This window comes from Coregonus clupeaformis, unplaced genomic scaffold (assembly GCF_020615455.1).
Source record: "Coregonus clupeaformis isolate EN_2021a unplaced genomic scaffold, ASM2061545v1 scaf0347, whole genome shotgun sequence".
In the NCBI taxonomy this organism is placed as follows: domain Eukaryota; kingdom Metazoa; phylum Chordata; class Actinopteri; order Salmoniformes; family Salmonidae; genus Coregonus; species Coregonus clupeaformis.
Window position 1 is genome coordinate 237,905 of NW_025533802.1, and position 25,932 is coordinate 263,836.

The window sequence follows — 25,932 nt, forward strand, 5'->3', positions numbered from 1 at the left end:
GCATCCTGTTTCCATTGATCATCCTTGAGATGTTTCTACAACTTGATTGGAGTCCACCTGTGGTACATTCAGTTGATTGGACATGATTTGGAAAGGCACACACAGATCTATATAAGGTCCCACAGTTGAAAGTTAATGTCAGAGCAAAAACCAAGCCATGAGGTCGAAGGAATTGTCCGTAGAGCTCCAAGACAGGATTATGTCGAGGCACAATCTGGGGAAGGGTACCAAAAAATGTCTGCAGCATTGAAGGTCCCCAAGAACACAGTGGCCTCCATCATTCTTAAATGACCAAGACTCTTCCTAGAATTGACCGGCCGGCCAAACTCAGCAATCGGGGGAGAAGGGCCTTGGTCAGGGAGGTGACCAAGAAACCGATGGTCACTGACAGAGCTCTAGAGTTTCTCTGTGGAGATGGGAGAACCTTCCAGAAGGATAACCATCTCTGCAGCACTCCACCAATCAGGCCTTTATGGTAGAGTGGCCAGACGGAAGCCACTCCTCAGTAAGGCACATGACAGCCCGCTTGGAGTTTGCCAGAAGTCACCTAAAGACTCTCTGACCATGAGAAACAAGATTTTCCAGTCTGATGAAACCAAGATTAAACTCTTTGGCCTGAATGCCAAGCATCACGTCTGGAGGAAACCTGACAAAAGGAATACCTATGTAAGAATGCTGTTCATTGACTACAGCTCAGCATTCAACACCATAGTCCCCTTCAAGCTCATCACCAAGCTCAGGATCCTGGCTGCGCACGACTACAACACCATCATCAAGTTTGCTGATGACACAAAAGTGGTTGGACTGATCACCGACTACGATGAGGCAGCCTATAGGGAGGAAGTCAGAGACCTAGCAATGTGGTGCCAGGACAACAACCTCTCCCTCAATGTCAGCAAGACAAAGGTGCTGATTGTGGATTACACGAAACAGAGGGGTGAGCATGGCCTCATCCACATCGATGGGGCTGTAGTGGAGTGGGTTGAGAGCTTCAAGTTCCTCGGTGTCCACATCACTAAGGAATTAACGTGGTCCACACACTCCCACACTGTTTTGAAGAGGGCACAGTGTCTCTTCCCCTTCAGGAGGCTGAACAGATTTGGCATGGGCCCACAGATCCTCAAAATTGTACAACTGAACCATTGAGTGTATCTTGATTGTCTGCATCACTGCTTGGTACGGCAACTGCAAGGCACCCGACTGGAAGGCGCTACAGAGGGCAGTGAGTACGGCCCAGTACTTCACTGGGGCCGAGCTCCCTGCCATCCAGGACCTCTATACCAGGCGGTGTCAGAGGAAGGCACAAAAAATTGTCAAAGACTCCAGCCACCCAAGCCATAGACTGTTCTGTCTGCTACCACACGCTAAGTGGTACCAGTACACCAAGTGTGGAACCAACAGGACCCTGAACAGCTTCAACCCCCAAACCCAAAGACTGCTAAACAAGACTGCTTAATAGCTAATCAAATGGCTACCCGGACTACCTGCATTGACCCTTTTTTGCACTAACTCTCTTGCACTGATTCTATGCACACAATCACACATACTGACACCCCAACACACACAACCACACACTACATACGCCCACACACACATAACATGCGCACACATGCATACTGATGCCACACACACACACACACACACACTCACACACTCACATACACACACACGATGCTGCTACTGTTTATTATGTATCCTGATGTCTAGTCACTTCCCACTGGGCACAGACGTTAATTCAATGTCTATTCCAAGTTGGTTCAACGTAATTTCATTTAAATTACTTGGAAACAATGTTGATTCAACCATGTACATAGCTACCTCAATTATCTCGTACCCCTGCACATTGAATGTTATTCTTCACCTGTTGTTGATGAAGCATGTGACAAATACGATTTGTGCACATTTGCACTGAGGCTGTCCTGCACGCCACGCCACCGCCCCCCCAAGATCTAAAGCCCCCGCTAAACCTCGAGCCACGCCCCAATAGGAACACCCACAGAACCACTGAGTTGGACCACCTTTACCCACACCACTCCCATCCACCACCCTCCCGCCGCTGACTCTCCCCTCCTAACTTATGCCTGAGAGCAGGGATGTGGCAGAGGGGCCCTGGGCCCTTACAGCACTCCTCTCTTTGCCTTCACTCTTCAACTGAACCTCATAGCAATGCCTACAATAGTGAGTAGTGGGGTGGCTTGCCCTGCTGGACTAGAGGCCATCACATATACACACTTTAGTGATGTGTGGGTTAGCTGTTTGTTCACCTGCACTCGCCACCAATTGCTGACCCTAACCTGCTAATATAGAAAATGTGCTGTAGGCTACAGTCAGAGACAGCAGAACAAATTTTTTGATAGGAGGTGTAGGAATGTTATTGCTTGATTTAGATATCTTTCTGCTTATAATTTCCAAAATTTTGGGAGGCTATTTGTTCGTCAACTTGTCTATAATTAGATACATGCATCTTCTCTTCTGTCATTATTTTTTGCCCTAGTGTCAAGGTAGATGTAGGTGGGTGTGGTGGTGGAATCAGGCGCAGGACGCAGAACGTTAGTCCAAAAGACTTTAGTAGAGCACAACAAAACAATCACGAAATAAATGCCCAGAGGCAAAACTCCGCACGTAGGCGAATAACAATGAGCGCACAAACAGGTGCGCAAAACACTCCAAACAAATGGAGAAAATGCTCAACCGAGCTAACAGTGGAAATACAGCCTACCGGCACGACAGTAAAACAATCACACACAACACTAGACAAACACAACGAGAACTTAAAGGACACTAATTACACTAAACGATAACAGGTGTACAACAATCAGACAAAAGCAAACGAACATAGAAACATGCAACGGTGGCAGCTAGTATTCCGGAGACGACGAACGCCGAAGCCTGCCCGAGCAAGGGAGAGAGGCAGCCTCGGCCGAAACCGTGACACCTAGAAGACTAAATAAACATTTTCTCACCAAAATAATGTCATAAATCGATAGAATGAATCCTTCAATATACACTGAACAAAAATATAAACTCAACATGTAAAGTGTTGGTCCCATTTTTCATGAGCTGAAAAAAAAATCCCAGAAATTTTCCATACGCACAAAAAGCTTATTTCGCTTAAATTTCATGCACAAATGTGTTTATTTGCACCCGTGCCAAGTCATGTAAAATCAATATATTATGGCCTAATGAATTTATTTCAACTGACTGATTTCCTTATATAAACTGTAACTCAGTAAAATCTTTGAAATTGTTATATGTTGCGTTTATATTTTTGTTCAGTATAGTTGACATCAGTAAAGTTTTCTCAAGGAGCAAAGACTAGAGACCGGGGAGAAAATGCAATAAATAAAAAAGATGGCTTTTCTCTGCACATTTTCCAAATGACATCAGTTTGACCGGTTGTAAGGAAATAGAAAGCTTTGAAAACGACCCAACATGTTTCTGATAAGATTTCAGTTCAGCTTGGATGCGTATTTTATGTTGTTTAAATACTATCAGCCTTTATGATGCTGATAAAGATAGCACCTCTACAGACAGTATCTAACTGTGTATTAGCATAGTCCGCCACAGTGGACGCATCATAATACCCATAAAACCTAGCGGTCAAACACTCAAATGGTTCCAATACTTTTTTCACCATTCATTTTTCACATAGTGAATTTTACAAACACTTCAAACTAAGGATGTGTTTGGTGTAGGCTTAACTTGGCTTGATGTTTTGATAACAGTGAGTTTTATAAAAATATATTTGCCTCAATTTACTAATTAGCAACAGAGAAGACCTCAGCAAGACTACAAATTCCTGCAGGAAGCTCCTGCACGTCATCTCTAGCCGACACTGTCAGCTACCGTTTACCAGTGCGATCAGAGACCTGTGCCCAATTCATGATGAATCCATGTGCTGTATTGAAATGAATGTAATAAAGTGTTGAACTTCTTCTGTCCCCTTTCTCTATCTTAGCTAGCCACTGACTACATTTTACCTAAATAGTTAGCAGAGATGTAGATCAAAAAATCATCTTGTATTACTTAGCCTAGATAATTGTTTGTACAGTATGTTTACTTTGGTGTCTATTTCAGACCTTATGACATTTTTCAAGGATGCGCATAAGAGCATTAAAAGGGGAGAAGACCACTAGAAGTCTGGCCATGTGGAGAAATGCAGCTATAGTGAGGGGCAGCAGCATATCACCCTACATCCCACTGCTGGTTTACCTCTGAAGCTAAGCAGGGTTGGTCCTGAATGGGAGACCAGATGCTGCTGGAAGTGATGTTGGAGGGCCAGTAGGAGGCACTCTTTCCTCTGGTCTAAAAATAATATCCCAATACCCCAGGGCAGTGATTGAGGATATTGCCCTGTGTAGGGTGAATGTCTTTCGGATGGGACATAAACGGGTGTCCTGACTTTCTGTGCTCAATAAAGATCCCATGGCACTTATCGTAGAGAGTTTTCACCTATATTTTTTGTAGCTGTCTATTTACCACCACAAAACGATGCTGGCACTGAGACCGCACTCAACGAGCTGTATAGGGCCATAAGCAAACAAGAAAATGCTCATCCAGAGGCAGTGTTCCTAGTGGCCGGTGACTTTAATGCAGGAAAACTGAAATCCATTTTACCTCATTCCTACCAGCATGTCACCTGTGCATTAGAAGAAAAAAAAAACGAACCTTTACTCCACACACAGAGGCGCATACAAAGCTCTTCCTTGCCCTTCATTTGGCAAATCTGACCATAACTACACTGAAGAAAAATATAAACACAAGATTTTACTGAGTTACAGCTCATATAAGAAAATGAGTCAATTGAAATACATTTATTAGGCCCTAATCTATGGATTTAACATGACTGGGAATACAGACATGCATCTGTTTGTCACAGATAACTTTTTTAAAAATGTAGGAGCGTGGATCAGTTAACCAGTCAGTATCTGGTGTGACCATCATTTGCCTCTTGCATTACGACAAATTTCCTTCGCATAGAGTTGATCATGCTGCTGATTGTGGCCTGTGGAATGTTATTCCACTCCTCTTCAATGGCTGTGCGAAGTTACTGGATATTGGCAGGAACTGGAACACGCTGTCGTACAAGTCGATCCAGAGTATCCCAAACATGCTCAATGGGTGACATGTCTGGTGAGTATGCAGGCAATGGAAGAACTGGGACATTTTCAGCTTCCAGGAATTGTGTACAGATCCTTCCGAGATGGGGCCGTGCATTATCATGCTGAAACATGAGGTGATGGCGGCGGATGAATGGCATGACAATGGGCCTCACGATCTCGTCACAGTATCTCTGTGCATTCAAATTGCCATCGATAAAATGCAATTGTGTTCGTTGTCCGTAGCTTATGCCTGCCCATACCATAACCCCACCGCCACCATGGGGCACTCTGTTCACAACGTTGACATCAGAAACCGCTCGTCCACATGACGCCATACATGCTGTCTGCAATCTGCCCAGTACAGTTGAAACCGGTATTCATCTGTGAAGAGCACACTTCTCCAGCGTGCCAATGGCCATCGAAGGTGAGCATTTGCCCACTGAAGTCGGTTTCGACACCGAACTACTGTCAGGTCATGTCCCCCTGATGAAGACGACGAGCACGCAGATGAGCTTCCCTGAGACGGTTTATGACAGTTTGTGCAGAAATTCTTCGGTTGTGCAAACTCACAGTTTTATCATCTGTCCGGGTAGCTGGTCACAGACGATACTGCAGGTGAAGAAGCCCGATGTGGAAGTCCTGGGCTGGCGTGGTTACACGTGGTCTGCGGTTGTGAGGCCTGTTGGACGTTCTGCCAAATGCTCTAAAGCGACGTTGGAGGTGGCTTATGGAAGAGAAATTAACATTAGATTCTCTGTCAATAGCTCTGGTGGACATTCCTGCAGTCAGCATGCCAATTGCACGCTCCCTCAATCCTTGAGACATCTGTGGCCTTGTGTTGTGTGACAAAACTGCACATTTTAGAGTGGCCTTTTCTTGTCCCCAGCACAAGGTGCACCTGTGTGATGATCATACTGTTTAATCAGCTACTTGATATGCGACACCTGTCAGGTGGATTGATTATCTTGGCAAATGAGAAATGATCACTAACAGGGACGTAAACAAATTTGTGCACAACATTTGAGAGAAATACGTTTTTTGTTCGTATGGAACATTTCTGGGATCTTTTATTTCAGCTCATGAAACATGGGACCAACACTTTACATGTTGCGTTCATATTTATGTTCAGTATATATCCTCCTGATTCCTTCTTACAAGCAAAAACTCAAACAGAAAATACCATTGACGCGCTCAGTACGGATGTGGTCCAATGAAGCAGATGCTAAGCTACAGGACTGTTTCGCTAGCACAGACTGGAATATGTATCGGGATTCAACCAATAACATTGAGGAGTTTACCACATCAGTCACTGGCTTCATTAATAAGTGCATTGACGACGTCGTCCCCACAGTGACCGTAGGTAAATACCCCAACAATAAGCAATGGATAGCAGGCAATGTCCGCACCGAGCTAAAGGCTAAAGCTGCTGCTTTCAAGGAGTGGGACACTAATCTGGATGCTTATAAGAAATCCCACTACGCCCTCTGACAAACCATCATACAGGCAAAGCGTCAATACAGAACTAAGATCGAATCCTACTACACCGACTCTGACACTCGTCGGATGTGGCAGGGCTTGCAAACTATCATGGATTACAAAGGGAAACCCAGCTGAGAGCTGCCCAGTGACGCAAGCCTACCAGACAAGCTAAATTCCTTCTATGCTCGCTTCGAGGCAAACAACACTGAACCATGCGTGAGAGCACCAGCTGTTCTGGACGATTGTGTGATTACACTCTCCGTAGCCGATATTGGTAAGACCTCTACACAGGTTAGCATTCACAAGAATGCAGGGCCAGACGGAATACCAGGATGCATACTCAAAGCATGCGCTGACCAGCTCGCAAGTGTCTTCACTGACATTTTCAACCTCTCCCTGTCCCAGTCTGTAATACCTACATGTTTCAAGCAGGCCACCATAGTCCCTGTGCTTAAGGACGCCATGGTAACCTGTCTAAATGACTACCGCCCCGTAGCACTCACATCTGTAGCCATTAAATGCTTTGAAAGGCTGGTCATGACTCACAGCAACACCATCATCCCAGAAACCTTGGACCACTGTAATTAACATACCGCCCAAATAGATCCACAAATGACGCAATCTCTACTGCACTCCACACTACCCTTTCCCACCTGGACAAAACAAATCCACGTGAGAATGCCGTTCATTGACTACAGCTCAGCATTCAGCAGCATCGTGCCCTCCAAGCTCATCACTAAGCTAAGGTCCTTGGGACTGAACACCTCAGTCTGCAACTGGATCAGCTTCTACCCCCAAGCCATACGACTGCTAAATAGTTAACCAAATAGCATTGACCCTTTTTGCAATAACTCTTTTTGACTCTATGCACACACACTCACACATACTTACACTGACACTTCAATACATACACACACACACTCACTCACACATAACACGTACACACACACTTCCACACTATATTATGTTGCCTAGTCACTTTACCCCTACCTACACCTACATACGTAAAAATGTATGCACACATGACTGTAAGTCGCTTTGGATAAAAGCGTCTGCTAAATGGCGTATTATTATATTATATACAGCGCATTCGGAAAGTATTCAGAACCCTTGACTTTTTTCACATTTTGTTACGTTACAGCCTTATTCTAAAATGTATTAAATTGTCTACACACAATACCCCATAATGACAAAGCAAAAACAGGTTTTTAGAACATTTAGAAAATGTATTAAAAATAAAAAATATCACATTTGCATAAGTATTCCGATCCTTTACTCAGTACTTTGTTGAAGCACCTTTGGCAGCGATTACAGCCTTGAGTCTTCTTGGGTATTATGCTACAAGCTTGGCACACCTGTATTTGGGGAGTTTCTCCCATTCTTCTCTGCAGATCCTCTCAAGCTCTGTCAGGTTGGATGGGGAGTGTCGCTGCACAGCTATTTTCAGGTCTCTCCAGAGATGTTCGATCGGGTTCAAGTCCGGGCTCTGGCTGGGCCACTCAAGGACATTCAGAGACTTGTCTCGAAGCCACCCCTGTGTTGTCTTGGCTGTGTGCTTAGGGTCGTTGTACTGTTGGAAGGAGAACCTTCGCCCCAGTCTAAGGTCCTGAGCGCTCTGGAGCAGGTTTTCATCAAGGATCTCTCTGTACTTTGCTCCGTTCATCTTTCCCTCAATCCTGACTAGTCTCCCAGTCCCTGCCACTGAAAAACATCCCCACAGCATGATGCTGCCACCCCCATGCTTCACCGTAGGGAGGGTGCAAGGTTTCCTCCAGACGTGACGCTTGGCACTCAGGCCAAAGAGTTCAATCTTGGTTTCATCAGACCAGAGAATCTTGTTTCTCATGGTCTGAGAGTCCTTTAGGTGCCTTTTGGGCTGTCATGTGCCTTTTACCGAGGAGTGGCTTCCGTCTGGCCACTCTACCATAAAGGCCTGATTGGTGGAGTGCTGCAGAGATGGTTGTCCTTCTGGAAGGTTGTCCCATCTCCACAGGGGAACTCCAGAGCTCTATCAGAGTGACCATCGGGTCCTTGGTCACCTCCCTGACCAAGGCCCTTCTCCCCTGATTGCTTAGTTTGGCCGGGCAGCCAGCTCTAGGAAGAGTCTTGGTGGTTAAAAACTTCTTCCATTTAAGAATGATGGAGGGCACTGTGTTCTTGGGGACATTCAATGCTGCAGAAATGTTTTGTTACCCTTCCCCAGATCTGTGCCTTGACACAATCCTGTCTCGGAGCTCTATGGACAATTCCTTAAACCTCATGGCTTGGTTTTTGCTCTGACATGCACTGTCAACTGTGTGACCTTATATAGACAGGTGTGTGCCTTTCCAAATCATGTTCAATCAATTGAATTTACCACAGGTGGACTCCAATCAAGTTGTAGAAACATCTCAAGGATGATCAATGGAAACTGGATGCACCTGAGCTCAATTTCGAGTCTCATAGCAAAGGGTCTGAATACCTATGTACGTAAAGTAGTTCTGTTTTTTATTAGTAATACATTTTGCAAAAAAATCTAAAAACCTGTTTTCGTTTTGTCATTATGGGGTATTGTGTGTAGATGACTGAGGGAAAAATTTAATTTAATCAATTTTAGAATAAGACTGTAACGTAACAAAATGTGGAAAAAGTCAAGAGGTCTGAATACTTTCCAAATGCACTGTATATGTACATATCTACCTCAATTTCCTCGTACCCCTGTACATCGACTACGAACTGGTACCCCATGTATATAGCCAAGCTATCATTGCTCATTGTGTATTTATTCCTCGTCTTACTGTCTACTTTCTATTATTATTATTTCTCAGAGGAAGGGGAGGACCATCCTCCTCAGTGAATTTCAGATGTTTTTTTATAGTGGAATATTAAAAAAGGTATCCTTTTTAGATATAACTTTACTAAATATATTCACATCACCAAATAATTGATTAAAACACTCTGTTTTAGAATGAAAGTCTACAGTAGCCTCAGCAGCACTCTCTGGGGTAGCACCATGGTGTAGCCGGAGGACAGCTAGTTTCCGTCCTCCTCTGGGTACATTGACTTCAATACAAAAACTAGGAGGCTCATGGTTTTACCCCCTTCCAATGACTTACACAGTAATTATGACAACTTCCGGAGGACGTTCTCCAACCTATCAGAGCTCTTACAGCATGAACTGACATGTCCACCCAATCAAAGGATCAGATAATTAATCTAGTACTGAAAGCATAAGCTACAGCTAGCTAGCATGGCAGTGCATAAAATGTGGTGAGTAGTTGACTTAGAGAAAGATAAAAGTTCAACAGTTTTTAACAAAATAATTTCGTCAAAAATGAAGGAAAAGCAAGAGAGAGAGAGCTATATTTCGTAGAATTTTTTTCTCACTTTTACTTCCCTGGCTAGTGAATGCAGCTAGCTAATTTAGCCTACTCAAACACCTGTGTCAAACAGAGAGGGATGCTATGTTAGCTAGCTGGCTATTGCTATCCAACACTGGAACTCTTCCAAGTCAAGGCAAGCTTTTGGTTTTATTAATGTTTTGCCACCGGGCCCACTGGTGTAACAGCTAAACTGCTTGCTGTACTGCATGGTTTAAGTGGGTTTACTAATGCGTTAGTTCTAGTAGCTATGTTGACTATGACATTAGCTAACACGGTGACACAACGATGTAGGCTGTGTGTAGTGGTTAGCGGTTATGGTATGAAGGTTTAACTTGGAAAGAGTATTTCGCCTGGTCACAGACAGCTGTTGTGTTGTTTAATGAAGTCCAAAAGTGAAGGGAAAAGGTGAGAGGAGGAGAGTGCATAGATGCGAGATAGAATTATACAACGAACAAAGTGATCATGCCGTTTGTATGTGGCTTCTATATAAGTGAACTGTGTTTGCGGGTGATCAGGGGTGTATTATTTCCACCGATTCTGTTGAGAAACGTTTCTTAAATGGAAGCAAATGGCAAAAAATGGGAATAAAAATACCTGAATTTGTCCATTAGAAACTCTTGTTTGAAACTGTTTGGACTAATGATTACACCCTCGATCAGCTAGATGCACGCAAGAGTGTGCAAGGTGGTATTGAATGTGTCACTTTCTGTCACCGTGAATACTCAAAAATGTCTCTCGACCTACGCTGTAAACTTTCATTCGTACGCTAGGTTGTAGCAACCTCATGATGGCAATAGAGAAAATGTGAGTATCATGTAGTAGCCTAAACCTATCGATGTTACATTGAACTGGGTGAATGGAATATGAATGACAGTCATCCAATACGCTGTAATAGAAATAAGGCCATGCTCATTTAAAAAAATGTCCACCCTGATCTAAAACGGCACGACCGCCACTGATATGCACCATGTACATTTTAACAGTTCATGCAGTGGCTTATTATCATATCATGATATTGTATTAACATGTCTGTATGTGTGCTCTTCAGTTTGCTTCAGTTTATGTATAACTTGACTTTCACTTCATTGTGATGTGGATATACTGTCCAGGGTGCCTGCACCAGAAGATAGAGCTCACCGCAGTGCAGTGAAAATGTAACAAAGACAATGTGATACTGTATTTCTGATTTAATTTCTCCTCTCTCAATGAAGTCAGCACAGTCTAGAGTGGCCTAAATATGATGATTAATAAAAATAAATAAAAAGATTAGTCAAACACCTGTGTTGAAGTTCCTTCTGACTGGGTAAAGTGGATACCTTTTCTGTAGCTGAACACAGCTCTGGTTGACAAAGTCTTGCAAGAGGCCATTTTGTACACTATATTGTTGTAAAGACGATATAACAGAGCATCTATTTGTGAAAAATGACTTTAATTCTTAAGTGTAAGCAAAATGTAAGATCTTCTTGACTTAGATGATACAAAACAAATGTTTTTGACTATGTTCACAGTCAAATGTATGATGTCAAGTTAAAGATACAACTGATTTGCAAGAGGGATGAGATTTCCAAAACAACAAGGGTTCAAAAACATTCACAGATATTTATTTGACTCCAGCTGCCTCTACAAACTGGCACCTAATCAGATGTGTAACATTGTAGCAACACATTAAAGTGACATAGTCCTTCAACATCATTCCTGAATCCGTACTCAACCTTAGGTTTCCTTCTTAATAGTGCAATAAAACGTTTCTTGTTGATATATATATATATATACAGTGGGGGAAAAAAGTATTTAGTCAACCACCAATTGTGCAAGTTCTCCCACTTAAAAAGATGAGAGAGGCCTGTCATTTTCATCATAGGTACACGTCAACTATGACAGACAAATTGAGATTTTTTTTCTCCAGAAAATCACATTGTAGGATTTTTTATGAATTTATTTGCAAATTATGGTGGAAAATAAGTATTTGGTCACCTACAAACAAGCAAGATTTCTGGCTCTCACAGACCTGTAACTTCTTCTTTAAGAGGCTCCTCTGTCCTCCACTCGTTACCTGTATTAATGGCACCTGTTTGAACTTGTTATCAGTATAAAAGACACCTGTCCACAACCTCAAACAGTCACACTCCAAACTCCACTATGGCCAAGACCAAAGAGCTGTGTAAGGACATCAGGCTGGGAAGAAATCAAAATTGTAGACTTGCACCAGGCTGGGAAGACTGAATCTGCAATAGGTAAGCAGCTTGGTTTGAAGAAATCAACTGTGGGAGCAATTATTAGGAAATGGAAGACATACAAGACCACTGATAATCTACCTCGATCTGGGGCTCCACGCAAGATCTCACCCCGTGGGGTCAAAATGATCACAAGAACGGTGAGCAAAAATCCCAGAACCACACGGGGGGACCTAGTGAATGACCTGCAGAGAGCTGGGACCAAAGTAACAAAGCCTACCATCAGTAACACACTACGCCGCCAGGGACTCAAATCCTGCAGTGCCAGACGTGTCCCCCTGCTTAAGCCAGTACATGTCCAGGCCTGTCTGAAGTTTGCTAGAGTGCATTTGGATGATCCAGAAGAGGATTGGGAGAATGTCATATGGTCAGATGAAGCCAAAATAGAACTTTTTTGGTAAAAACTCAACTCGTCGTGTTTGGAGGACAAAGAATGCTGAGTTGCATCCAAACAACACCATACCTACTGTGAAGCATGGGGGTGGAAACATCATGCTTTGGGGCTGTTTTTCTGCAAAGGGACCAGGACGACTGATCCGTGTAAAGGAAAGAATGAATGGGGCCATGTATCGTGAGATTTTGAGTGAAAACCTCCTTCCATCAGCAAGGGCATTGAAGATGAAATGTGGCTGGGTCTTTCAGCATGACAATGATCCCAAACACACCGCCCGGGCAACGAAGGAGTGGCTTCGTAAGAAGCATTTCAAGGTCCTGGAGTGGCCTAGCCAGTCTCCAGATCTCAACCCCATAGAAAATCTTTGGAGGGGGTTCAAAGTCTGTGTTGCCCAGCGACAGCCCCAAAACATCACTGCTCTAGAGGAGATCTGCATGGAGGAATGGGCCAAAATACCAGCAACAGTGTGTGAAAACCTTGGGAAGACTTACAGAAAACGTTTGACCTGTGTCATTGCCAACAAAGGGTATATAACAAAGTATTGAGAAACTTTTGTTATTGACCAAATACTTATTTTCCACCATAATTTGCAAATAAATTCATAAAAAATCCTACAATGTGATTTTCTGGATTCTTTTTCTCATTTTGTCTGTCATAGTTGACGTGTACCTATGATGAAAATGACAGGCCTCTCTCATCTTTTTAAGTGGGAGAACTTGCACAATTGGTGGCTGACTAAATACTTTTTTCCCCCACTGTATATGCAGTATATACATTTTGTCTACCGTAGTAAATATTGTGTCACTTTATTTATTTCATCATAGTATAGTTTCACTGGACATTAGAATTATTCCATTAGTTTATCCCCCTTCCCAAATATACTCTTCCCCCTCTCCATAAACATGTCAGACTTTTACAATGAAGGATGGAAGGGGAGTGACCCACCCTCTGGAGAAGCAGAGTCAAATCAACTCTCAACTATTTCACAACCTCTCAATAACCTTCTTACGACTTGTTGTTAAACAACACATCCTCAAACTTGACTATCCTTCCTCCTTCAGTCTCCACCTCCTTTTGCTCCCAAGTCTCCACTTCCCCATTCCTTTGCTCATAGCGGCGGATTCGCACCTTGCCCGTTGTGGGGAGTGGGCATGGGAGACCCTTCGACGCCTCTTTGTAGAGAAGCTGTTTCATGACATCTTGATTGGGTTGAGCTATGCCTGATGGAACCAGTGCATTACCCTGGTCTACCTTTGGATGGGGAGACGGTGAGTTTTTGACTTCAGGCTTTGGAGAGGCTGCCCGCTCCCATCTTGATGGGGAAGGTGACTGTTGTACAGGTTGTGGTTGCAGTGTCGTCTTGACCTCAGTCTTGACCTCAATCTTTGGCAAGGCTGCACGCTCCCATCTCGATGGAGAAGGCGCTCGAACAGGAGCTCGCACTAGCGTCTTGACTTCAGGCTTTGGAGAGGCTGCCCGCTCCCATCTTGATGGGGAAGGTGACCGTTGTACAGGTTGTGGTTGCAGTGTCGTCTTGACCACAGTCTTGACCTCAGTCTTTGGCAAGGCTGCACGCTCCCATCTCGATGGAGAAGGCGCTCGAACAGGAGATCCCACTAGCGTCTTGGCCTCAGGCCTTGGTAAAGCATTGCGCCCAAATCTCGATGGAGACGGTGAACGCTGTACAGGAGTTTGAGGACTTAGTGTTGTCTTGACCTCAGGCTTTGAAAAAGCTGCACGCTCAAATCTCGATGGAGAAAGTGAGTGCTGTACAGGAGCTTGAGGACGTGGCAAGGTGTCTTTTACCTCAGTGTGAGGAAAGGGTGTCAGAAGATGTCTTCTTTGTTTCTCCCCGGTGTTGCCACCTCCACCTGCCCTTAGTATCTCCGGCATGATCCCGGCCATGGTGGCTCGCACTGTGGGGTCGCTCTGCACCATCCTACAGACAGCATTACAGTACTGCTGGCCTTGGAGTCTGAGGGTCTCATGGATCTTAGTCGGACAGACGCTGGGGGTGTGCAGCCTGACTCTGGCATAAAGTTCAGCAATGATTTTACCCATAGCCCACACGTCTGAGCGCTGATCTCGCTGGCCCCTCCTCTGCAGGACCTCAGGGGGAGAGTAGGCCTCGTTGCCCATATCCATGGCAGAATTTAGGCCATTGCGGAAGAATTTGGCCAGTCCCATATCAATGATCACAGCTCGGTGAGTGTCATGCTCTACCTGGAAGAGATCATTTGAGAGGGGTGGAGTAATTTCGTTTTATATCTAGTCTATTTATTTACAGTGATAATGTTCTTTATTCCCAACAACAGATGAACAACTGCTTCTAAAGTCTTGCATCATTAATGAAGAACATCAGAACAACAAAAACAACATTATTGCCTTTCTCACCATGATGTTGTCAGGCTTGAGGTCCTGATGGACGATATCTTTGCTGTGTAGGTGAAGTAGTCCTTCACACATGCCTGTGATGATGGTGGCCTTTATAGATGGAGTCAACTGTGGGGGAACAAAGGCTTTGATTATCAACTGATGAGCTAAATTGCACATAGAAATATTTTTTAATTTTGGGAAGGCCCCCTGAAAATCCTGTAGGCCTAGATACTTATTTAGCAGATATTTCAGATAGAAACGTTTTACTATGTGAACTTTCATCAACACTGTCGCATGCATGTTTGGTGGAAGAGGTGGGATCCATAGACCTACCTGTATTTTAGATTTTTGTGATTTGAAGATGGTTGTCTCCAGTTCCTCTCCAAAGATGAACTCCATGGGGATGATCCACTTAGAGTCCTTGAGTGTTGGATTACCCAGAAGCTTCACTATGTTAGGGTGAATTGCCTTACTGGAGTCCCAGGTCACAGATAGAGTGTGAAATAAAATGGAGAGAATGAGTTATGAGGGCATTGGAGTCTACAGACAGCACAACTAAGCACTTCTGTAGTGACCTTCATCAGCACCCTCATCAACACCATATCTCTGATATCATCACCATTTAGCAACATACCATGATAGCACATTATCTGTCATACTCACTTGTATACTTGACACTCTCTCTCCAGGTCTCTCCTATTGATTAAGTGTTGTGGCACCTTCTTGATTGCAGCCCAGGTGTCATTGTACTTCTCCCTGTATATCTTCCCAAAGCAGCCAGCAGCAAGAGTATTGGTGGAATACGCCATCTAGGGGGTTTGGTGAGGAGTGGGCAGTGGGGTCAAGGTCCAATAGAAATGTGAAACATTGTGACCAAAAACGACTAAAGCGTTCACCACCTATTGTAAGGGTAAGTAACGATAAGTACACCCTACAGAGTCACTTCTCTCAAAGTTACAAAGACAAAGAGAGAATTCCAAAGAAGATGATAATCATGTGGGTGAGAAGGGTGTGTCTGTTGACTACAAACTAAAGCAAACAGTGCTGCAACTGTAGAACAGAGGAATTCTACAGACAGTTTCTCACATAGTAAGGTGGAAATTCTGTTGAAAATCTAACCTGGTATTCTAATCCATTCAAAGCCAACCAACTCTGAGGCATTCCCAAATCCTTGATAGCACAGTAGCCTATTTATGCCAGCACAGTCAAATAATGTCAAACTCTACACAGGAACAAAAAAGTCACATGCTGTGTTATGTGTCACCCATTTGTCATTCATTGTCATAGTATCAATATATATTAGACATAGAGACACAGCAAGATACAGAGCAAGTGTCACAGCAAGAAAAAGCAAGAGTAGGAATTTGAGATAATGTGTATAAAATCGAGCACACCGCCATGCAATCTCCATAGACAAACACTGACAGTGGAATGGCCTTAATGAAGAGCTCAGAGACTTTCAATGTGGCACCGTCATAGGATGCCACTTTTCCAACGAGTCATTTTGTCAAATGTCTGCCCTGCTAGAGCAGCCCCGGTCAACTGTAAGTGCTGATATTGTGACGTGGAAACGTCTGGGAGCAACAACAGCTCAGCCGCAAAGTGGTAGGCCACACAAGCTCACAGAACGGGACCGCCAAGTCCTGAAGTTGGTAGCACGTAAAAAATGTCTGTCCTCGGTTGCAACACTCACTACCGAGTTCCAAACTTCCTCTGGAAGCAACATCAGCACAATAACTGTTTGTCGGGAGCTTCATGAAATGGGTTTCAATGGCCAAGCAGTCACACACAAGCCTAAGATCATCATGCGCAATGCCAAGCGTCGGCTGGAGTGGAAACGAGCTCTCTGGAGTGATGATTCACGCTTCACCATCTGGCAATCCGACGGACGAATCTAGGTATGGTAGATTTACATTTACATTTTAGTCATTTAGCAGACGCTCTTATCCAGAGCAACTTACAGTTAGTGAGTGCATACATTATTTTTTTTCATACCCCCCGTGGGAATCGAACCCACAACCCTGGCGTTGCAAACGCCATGCTCTACCAACTGAGCTACATCCCTGCCGGCCATTCCCTCCCCTACCCTGGACGACGCTGGGCCAATTGTGCACCGCCCCAGGAGAACGCTACCTGCCCGAATGCATAGTGCCAAATGTAAAGTTTTATGGAGGAGAAATAATGCTCTGGGGCTGTTTTTCATGGTTCGGGCTAGGCCCCTTAGTTCCAGTGAAGGGAAATCTTAACACTACAGCATACAATGACATTCTAGATGATTCTGTGCTTCCAACTTTGTGGCAACAGTTTGGGGAAGGCCCTTTCCTGTTTCAGCATGACAATGCCCCCTTGCACAAAGCGAGGTCCATACAGAAATGGTTTGTCGAGATCATTGTGGAAGAACTTGACTGGCATGCACAAAGCCCTGACCTCAACCCCATCGAAAACCTTTGGGATGAATTGGAACGCCGACTGCGAGCCAGGCCTAATCGCCCAACATCAGTGCCCGACCTCACTAATGCTCTTGTGGCTGAATGGCAGCAAGTCCCCGCAGCAATGTTTCAATATCTAGTGGAAAGCCTTCCCAGAAGAGTGGAGGGTGTTAATGCCCATACATACTTTTGATCATGTAGTGTACCTTTCAATGACCATTTGTGGCCTGCCATCAGATATAATGTGGCCCCTACTTCTGTTCTTAACACTACAATGATTTAAAAAGATTTGATGTTGGGAATGACAACATATTACAATAATGAATTCAGAGCTTATGCTATTCAAACAAAGAGGGAATTGTTGAACTATGAGCATGCAGAATATGAAAATGCCATTTCTTTCCAGCAATGTGCAGCTTTCCTGACATTGGCTTAACAGAACTGGCCACATTTGGCAAATTACATTGACACCTCTAGAATAGAGCAATAACTTTTGCAATCCTCTTTACATTACATACATTTCATTCAGTGGAGGCTGCTGAGTGGAAGACGGCTCATAATAATGGCTTGAACAGAGTGAATGGAATGGCATCAAACCATGTGTTTGATGTACTTGATACCATTCCCCTATTTTGCTCCAGACATTACCACGAGCCCATCCTCCCCAATTAAGGTGCCACCAACCTCCTGTGATTTCATTGGATACTGATACAACACACAAAATCTCCTTTGTTCTATTTTAGAAAAGCAAAGTTTATTAACTTCATGCTTGTTATGCATGTGAAGTTAATCAAATACAGTTAATATAATCTTAAAGGCAGTGTAGCACCTATTTCTCAATGCCAGAAACACATATATAAGAGTAATTTAGAGCACCCCTAAAAAACATTCCCAAATTGCAAACTCTTAAATCAGTTGTTCTAATATTGTAATGTTGTTCTAAAATATGTATTTGAGGTTTTCTCCAAACCAGCTCTAACTTCGGAAACAATCCTACAAAGCCCTGCTGTCAGCGTCACACAATGAATAAAACACTTCTAAAAAGTGGAATACATTTGTGAAAATGAGGCGGGGGAATTGGCCTTCTACTCTTCAATCTGCGGGGTACATTTAATCCCTGAGAATTTCTACAGCTGTCAACAATGGAAGGAGGGTTTAAGCAAGAAGTTGCTTCTCAAAGTGGATGCTGTCCCAACGTGGCTTCTAAAGCATCTAAAACAGCCAGCAGCACCAGCAGAGACATTGAGCATTATCACTGGCATGGAAGTGAACCAGGTAAGTGAAAGAGCTAGCTAGCTATAGAGCTACCGAATTTAGCTCACGTCTTCCATCTAAATAACACTCATAAAACTAACGAAATATATACATGTCTGCCAGCTCTTGGTAGCTAACTGTTGCTGCTGTCATGGATATTGTACAAGCATATGGGAAAGAGTAGTTTTCAAGTTGTTTGTGGGGCTGCGCGTTGTGGTAATTCGGTCGTTATGTGGCTCTGGGGGAGCCCCACCCAATGGGGAGCCAGGCTCAGCCAATCAGAATGAGTCATCGTCGCCCCCCCCCCCCCGACGATCCCACAGGTGAAGAAGCCGGATGTGGAGGTCCTGGTCTGGCGTGGTTACACGCGGTCTGCGGTTGTGAGGCCGGTTGGACGTTCTGCCAAATTCTCTGAAACGACGTTGGAGGCAGCAGCTTATGGTAGAGAAATGAACATTACATTCTCTGGCAACAGCTATGGTGGACATTCCTGCAGTCAGCATGCCAATTGCACACTCCCTTAAAACTTGAGACATCTGTAGCATTGTGTTGTGTGAAAAAACAGCACATTTTAGAGTGGCCTTTTATTGTCCCCAGCACATGGTGCACCTGTGTAATGACCATGCTGTTTAATCAGCTTCTTGATATACCACACCTGTCAGGTGGATGGATTATCTTGGCAAAGGAGAAATGTTCACTAACAGAGATATAAACACATTTGTGCACAACATTTATGAGAAATACACTTTTTGTGCGTATGTAAAATTTCTGGAATTGTTTATTTCAGCTCATGAAACATGGGACCAACACTTTACATGTTGCTTTATATTTTTGTTCAGTGGTAGCTAAGTTTGTCACTGGTATGGGCAGTAAATATCCTAAACTAGCCAGTTAGACAGTGATATCTGCAAGCTAAAACCCGGGGAGAACAGGAGGAGAGAATTCACTTTCTGTTTCATCTGCTGTTGGCTTGCTAGCATTCACTCAAATGTTTTTCCACATTATTGCTGAAATAAGATTTTGATTATATAAAGATTGTAATTCTGTCAATATGTTGTGAATATTGTAGAAAAATCCTCACTGCCGTTTTCCATACTAAAAAATGAAACGCCACTTGGTACGCACCAGGTTACCATGTACAGTAGGCTACAGCCAATATGTTCCTCCAATGTGTGAGTCATAAAAATTCCAATCTTGCGTTCGGGGCTTTCCAGCAGTCTTCAGGGTTTTTATATGCTTGGTGTATAAATTGTACAATTGTAAACTAACAAAGAATGTTTCTAGTTAAAACCCATGTAGCTATATTAGTTAAATTAATATACAGCACCATGTACATCAAATCAAATTTATTGTCATATTTTAGCTTGCAGACAGTGATATCTGCAAGCTAAAACCCGGGGAGAACGGGAGGAGAGAATTCACTTTCTGTTTCATCTGCTGTTGGCTTGCTAGCATTCACTCAAATGTTTTTCCACATTATTGCTGAAATAAGATTTTGATTATATAAAGATTGTAATTCTGTCAATATGTTGTGAATATTGTAGAAAAATCCTCACTGCCGTTTTCCATACTAAAAATGAAACGCCACTTGGTACGCACCAGGTTACCATGTACAGTAGGCAACATGTTCCTTCACTGTGTGAGTCATAAAAATTACAATCTTGCACTCTGAGCTTTCCAGCAGTCTTACTGGTTTTTATATGCGAGTTGCATAAATTGTACAATTGTAAACTAACAAATTTCTCAAGATAGAACCCATTTATATTAGTTAAATTAATATACAGCACCGACTACATAAATGTCTGATAAGGTCCATTATCTGCTACCTGGACTTTAAAATCAAATCCTATTAAATGATCCTTACCTCTGTCAGTTTAGTTCAGGAATGGCTGCTGTCTTGCTGTGTCAGGTGTAAACATAAGAGAACACAGCTGTGTGTGTGTTTTGTTTTTTTACCTCTCCTCTGTCCCACCCCTAAAGTAGTCAGGCCCTACTGACAGAGAATGTGGTCGGTCTGTCATACATAGAGAAGGTGTTCCAAGCGCATGTGCATACTATTGTTGTATAACATTTGTTATAGTACTATTGTTAGGGTAAGTACAAGTTACAAAGACAAAGAGTGTGTCTGTTGACTAGAAAAAACTGCAACTGTAGAACAGAGGAATTCTGTTAAAAATCTAACCTGGTATTCTAATCCATTCAAAACCAACCAACTCTAACTGAGACATTCCCAGATCCCTGATAACACAGTACCCTATTTATGCCAGCACAGTCAAATGTTGTCAAACTCTCCTCAGGCACAAACAAGTCACATGCTGTGTTATGTGTCATCCATTTGTCTTTCACTGGCAGAGTATCAATATAGATTAGACACAGAGAGAGAGCAAGATACAGAGCAATAGTCACAGCAAGAAAAAGCAAGAGTAGGAATTCGAAATGTAAAAGTGAGAGATGATGAATAGGAACAAAGCTGTCTGAGGGACGGACATTAGTATATCAAGAGAGGTAGATACCTTTCAGTGACCATTTGTGGCCTGCCATCAGATATAATGTGGCCCCTACTTCTGTTCCTAACACTAAAATTATTTGAAAAGATTTTACGTTGGGAATGGCAACACATTACAATAATCAATTCAGGGGGGATTTGGCAGGGGGGTGGAGCATCGCAAGTTTAAGACCATGCTTAGCTATTCTCTCTCTTACGTCTGGTCTTAACAAGAGATGGTCACGGTGGTTTTATACGGTTGTCCTTGATTTATTTGGCGTGGCCATGGCCAAACAGTAGCCTGTGTTGAGTTTGGACATTTGTTAATTTATGATCTAGCCAGGTCATTACAATATAATCTTAAAGGCAGTGTAGCACCTATTTCTTAATCCCAAAAAAGCATAAATAAGAGTAACTTGATAACACTGATAAAACTAACCAAATGTCAAAATATCTGCCAGCTGTTGGTAGCTAACTGCTGATGCTGTCATAGATAGTACAAGCCTATGGGAAATAGTTGTTTTCAAGGTGTTTGTGGGGGTAATTCAGGCGTTCTGTGGCTCTGGGGGAGTTTTCTGTACGGCTTGCCGAGTGCGGACTAAACTGAAATGCAATGCTTTGGCCATGGATCAGATCGCGGATTGGGTAGCATTTTGGAGAAGCCCCAGAGCCGTGCTTTCTTTGGAGGGGTCGATTGTGGATTTTGATCCATGGACAAGTTGCTTCTTGTTGAAGAGGCAGCAGATAACGTTAGCTTGCTATAGCTAGCTATCCACTTCCTCCATTTCTAAATGAATTTGTGGCTATTTCTTTCTAAATGCCAAAGTAAATGAGCTAGATTTTGTTTGTGTACTGCCATATGTCGATAACATAGCTAAGTCTGTCACTGGTATGGGCTAGTAAATATCCTAGACCTAGACAGTGATAGCTGCAAGCTAAAACTGGGGGGAGAGGGAGGAGAGAATTCACTTTCTGTTTAATCTACTGCTGGCTTGATAATGTTCACTCAAATATGTCTTTCCACATGTTATTAATTAAATGTTTATTATATAAGTATTGTAATTGTGTCAATATGTTGTGAATATTTTAGAAAAATCCTCACAGCCGTTTTCCATACAAAAAAGTGAAACGCCACTTGTTGCGCACCAGGTTACCATGTACAGCAGGCTCCAGCCAATATGTTCCTCCAATGTGTGAGTCATAAAAATTCCAATCTTGCGTTCGGGGCTTTCCAGCAGTCTTCAGGGTTTTTATATGCTTGGTGTATAAATTGTACAATTGTAATGTCAAGGCGTGCTGAAGGTGGGTGTGGTGTAGGAATCATGCGCAGGACACAGAGGCTCAGTCCAAAGGCTTTAGTGCAATAAATATATATCCAACCGAAGCAAAATAAGCCCGAAGGCAAAATGCACGACGCACACAGGCGACAAAACGAATGACGCACAAACATGTGCAAACAACCCTCTCAAACACTGGAGGGAAAATGTAGCTCCAAAACACGAAACAGTAGTACAATCACACACAACGACAAGCACACACAACGAGAACTAAATAGGGCACTAACGAGGACTAACAAGACACAGGTGTACAACATCCAGACAAAACCAATCGAACATGAAACATAGATCGGTGGCAGCTAGTACTCCGGGGACGACGACCGCCGAAGCCTGCCCGAACCAGGAGGAGGAGCAGCCTCGGCCGAAACCGTGACAGTACCCCCCTTGACGCGCGGCTCCAGCCGTGCGCCGACCCGGCCTCAGGGACGACCAGGAGGACGCGGAGCAGGGCACGCGGGATGGTCCCGGTGGAACTCCGACAGGAGAGATGGGTCTAGGATGTCCCTCCGCGGCACCCAGCACCGCTCCTCCGGGCCGTACCCCTCCCACTCCACGAGATACTGAAGACCCCCATCCGGCGTCTAGAGTCCAAGATGGACCGAACGGTGTACGCCGGAGCCCCCTCGATGTCCAGTGGGGGGCGGAGGAGTCTCCCTATCTCATTGTCCTGGAGTGGACCAGCTACCACCGGCCTGAGAAGAGACACATGGAACGAGGGGTTAATATTCCTATACTCAACAGGTAGATGTAATCTATAACATACCTCGTTCAATCTTCTCAGGACTTTAAAGGGGCCCCACAAACCGCCGACCCAGCTTCCGGCAGGGCAGGCGGAGGGGTAGGTTTCTGGTAGAGAGCCAGACTCGATCTCCGGGTGCGTACACCGGCCCCTCACTGCGGTGGAGATCGGCGCTCGCCTTGTGACGAAGGACGGCCCGCTGCAGGTGGACGTGGGCAGCGTTCCACGTCTCTTCCGAGCGCCTCATCCAATCATCCACCGCAGGGGCCTCGATCTGGCTCTGCTGCCAAGGTGCCAGAACCGGCTGGTACCTAACACACATTGGAAGGGGGTTAGGTTAGTAGAGGAGTGGCGGAGAGAGTTCTGGGCCATCTCGGCCCAGGGAATGTACCGTGCCCACTCCTCCGGCCGGTCCTGGCAATACGACCTCAGAAACCTACCCACATCCTGGTTGACACGTTCTACCTGCCCGTTACTCTCGGGTGGTACCCTGAGGTAAGGCTAACCGAGACCCCCCAAACGCTCCATGAACGCTCTCCAAACACGAGAGGTAAACTGGGGACCTCGATCAGACACTATATCCTCGGGTACCTCGTAATGCCGGAAGACATGGGTAAATAGGGCCTCAGCTGTCTGTAGGGCAGTAGGAAGACCCGCCATAGGGAGAAGACGACAGGCCTTAGAGAACCGGTCCACAACGACCAGGATGGTGGTATTCCCCTGAGAGAGGGGAAGGTCTGTCACAAAATCCACCGAGAGGTGGGACCATGGTCGTTGTGGAACGGGCAGGGGTTGTAACTTACCCCTGGGCAGATGTCGGGGCGCCTTACACTGGGCACACACCGAGCAGGAGGAGACATAAACCCTCACATCCCTAGCCAAAGTGGGCCACCAGTATTTAGTGCTGAGGCAATGCACCGTCCGGCCGATACCCGGATGTCCAGAGGAGGGTGACGTGTGATCCCAGTAAATGAGTCGATCCCGAATCTCACGCGGAACGTACTTCCGACCCTCAGGACACTGTGGAGGGCTGGGGTCGGTATGCAACGCTCGCTCGATTTCGGCATCGACCTCCCACACCACCGGTGCCACTAGGCAAGACTCCGGTAGTATGGGAGTGGGCTCAACGGACCTCTCCTCCGTGTCATACCGCCGGGACAGCGCATCTGCCTTACCATTCTGGGACCCAGGGATGTACGTGATTTTAAATACGAACCTGGTGAGAAACATACTCCATCGAGCCTGGCGAGGGTTCAGTCTCCTCGCTGCCCGGATGTACTCCAGGTTCCGATGGTCAGTCAAAATGAGGAAAGGGTGTTGAGCCCCCTCAAGCCAATGCCTCCACACCTTAAGGGCTTGAACTACAGCTAACAGCTCCCTGTCCCCAACGTCATAGTTACGCTCCGCCGGGCTGAGCTTCTTACTGTAAAAGGCACAGGGGCGGAGTTTAGGTGGCGTGCCGGACCGTTGAGAGAGAACGGCCCCTATACCAGCCTCAGACGCGTCTACCTCGACCTGAAAGGGTAATGCGGGATCCGGATGCGCTAGCACCGAGCCGACGTAAACAGGTCCTTCAGTCTCCTAAAGGCCCTGTCCGCATCGGCTGACCACTGCAGGCGCACCGGACCCCCCTTCAGAAGGGACGTGATGGGAGCTGCCACCTGTCCAAAACCCCGGATAAACCTCCGGTAGTAATTCGCAAAGCCCAAAAACTACTGCACCTCTTTTACAGTAGTTGGGGTTTGCCAATTACGCACAGCGGACACACGATCCACCTCCATTCTCACCCCTGACGCGGACAACCGATAACCCAAAAAGGAGACCGACTCTGGAAAAACAGACATTTCTCTGCCTTGACATATAGGTCGTGCTCCAACAGCCTCCTCAATACACGCCGCACCAGAGTTATATGCTCGGCTCGGGTAGACGAGTACACCAGAATGTCATCAATGTATACGACCACCCCTTGTCCCTGCATATCCCGGAAAATGTTATCTACGAAGGATTGGAAGACTGATGGAGCATTCATCAACCCATATGGCATGACGAGATATTCGAAATGACCAGACGCGGTACTAAACGCTGTCTTCCATTCGTCACCCTCCCTAATGCGCACCAAGTTATACGCGCTCCTGAGATCCAGTTTTGTGAAAAACCGCGCTCCATGCAATGACTCCGTCATGGTCGCAATCAGAGGGAGTGGATAACTGTATTTCACAGTAATCTGATTGAGACCACGGTAATCAATGCACGGGCGCAACCCTCCATCTCTCTTTTTCACAAAAAAGAAGCTCGAGGAGGCGGGAGAAGTGGAGGGCCGAATGTATCCCTGTCTCAAAGATTCGGCTATATAAGTCTCCATAGCTTTCCTCTCCTCTTGAGACAAAGGATACACATGGCTCCGTGGGAGCGCTGCTCCTGCCTGGAGATCAATCGCACAATCCCCCTGTCTATGAGGAGGCAACTGCGTCGCCCTAGTTTTACTAAACACGAGTGCTAAATCCCCATATTCAGGCGGAAGGTGCAGTGCGGGCACTTGGTTTGGACTTTCCACCGAAGTCGCCCCCACGGAAACACCCAGACATCGCCCCTCGCACTGAGCAGACCACCCATCGAGAGCCCTCTGTTGCCACGAAATAGCAGGGTTATGGGTGCTTAACCAGGAATCCCCAGCACCACTGGGTACGCAGGAGAGTCGATCAGATACAACTGTATAGTCTCCTCATGACCCCCCTGCGCAC

General features: G+C 44.9%; 1 protein-coding gene across 1 annotated transcript; it reads right to left on the reverse strand.

Annotated features, from left to right (window-relative positions):
- Positions 1 to 13,322: 13,322 nt before the first annotated feature.
- Positions 13,323 to 20,559, reverse strand: LOC121560953 (serine/threonine-protein kinase pkn6-like). Its single transcript, XM_041873711.2, has 5 exons — positions 20,495 to 20,559; positions 15,611 to 15,756; positions 15,281 to 15,419; positions 14,966 to 15,073; positions 13,323 to 14,794 (listed from the first exon to the last, which is right to left on the reverse strand). The coding sequence occupies exons 2-5, from the start codon at positions 15,754 to 15,756 to the stop codon at positions 13,577 to 13,579; spliced, it is 1,611 nt and encodes a 536-aa protein (XP_041729645.1). The 5' UTR covers positions 20,495 to 20,559; the 3' UTR covers positions 13,323 to 13,576.
- Positions 20,560 to 25,932: the final 5,373 nt, after the last annotated feature.

Excerpts from the sequence above, each read along its gene's own strand:
- LOC121560953 (XM_041873711.2), bottom strand. The coding sequence starts at position 15,756 with ATGGCGTATTCCACCAATACTCTTGCTGCTGGCTGCTTTGGGAAGATA. Across the intron at positions 15,420-15,610 it reads AGAGAGTGTCAAGTATACAA|TAAGGCAATTCACCCTAACA; the intron begins GTGAGTATGACA and ends CTGGGACTCCAG. Across the intron at positions 14,795-14,965 it reads TCAAGCCTGACAACATCATG|GTAGAGCATGACACTCACCG; the intron begins GTGAGAAAGGCA and ends GATCTCTTCCAG.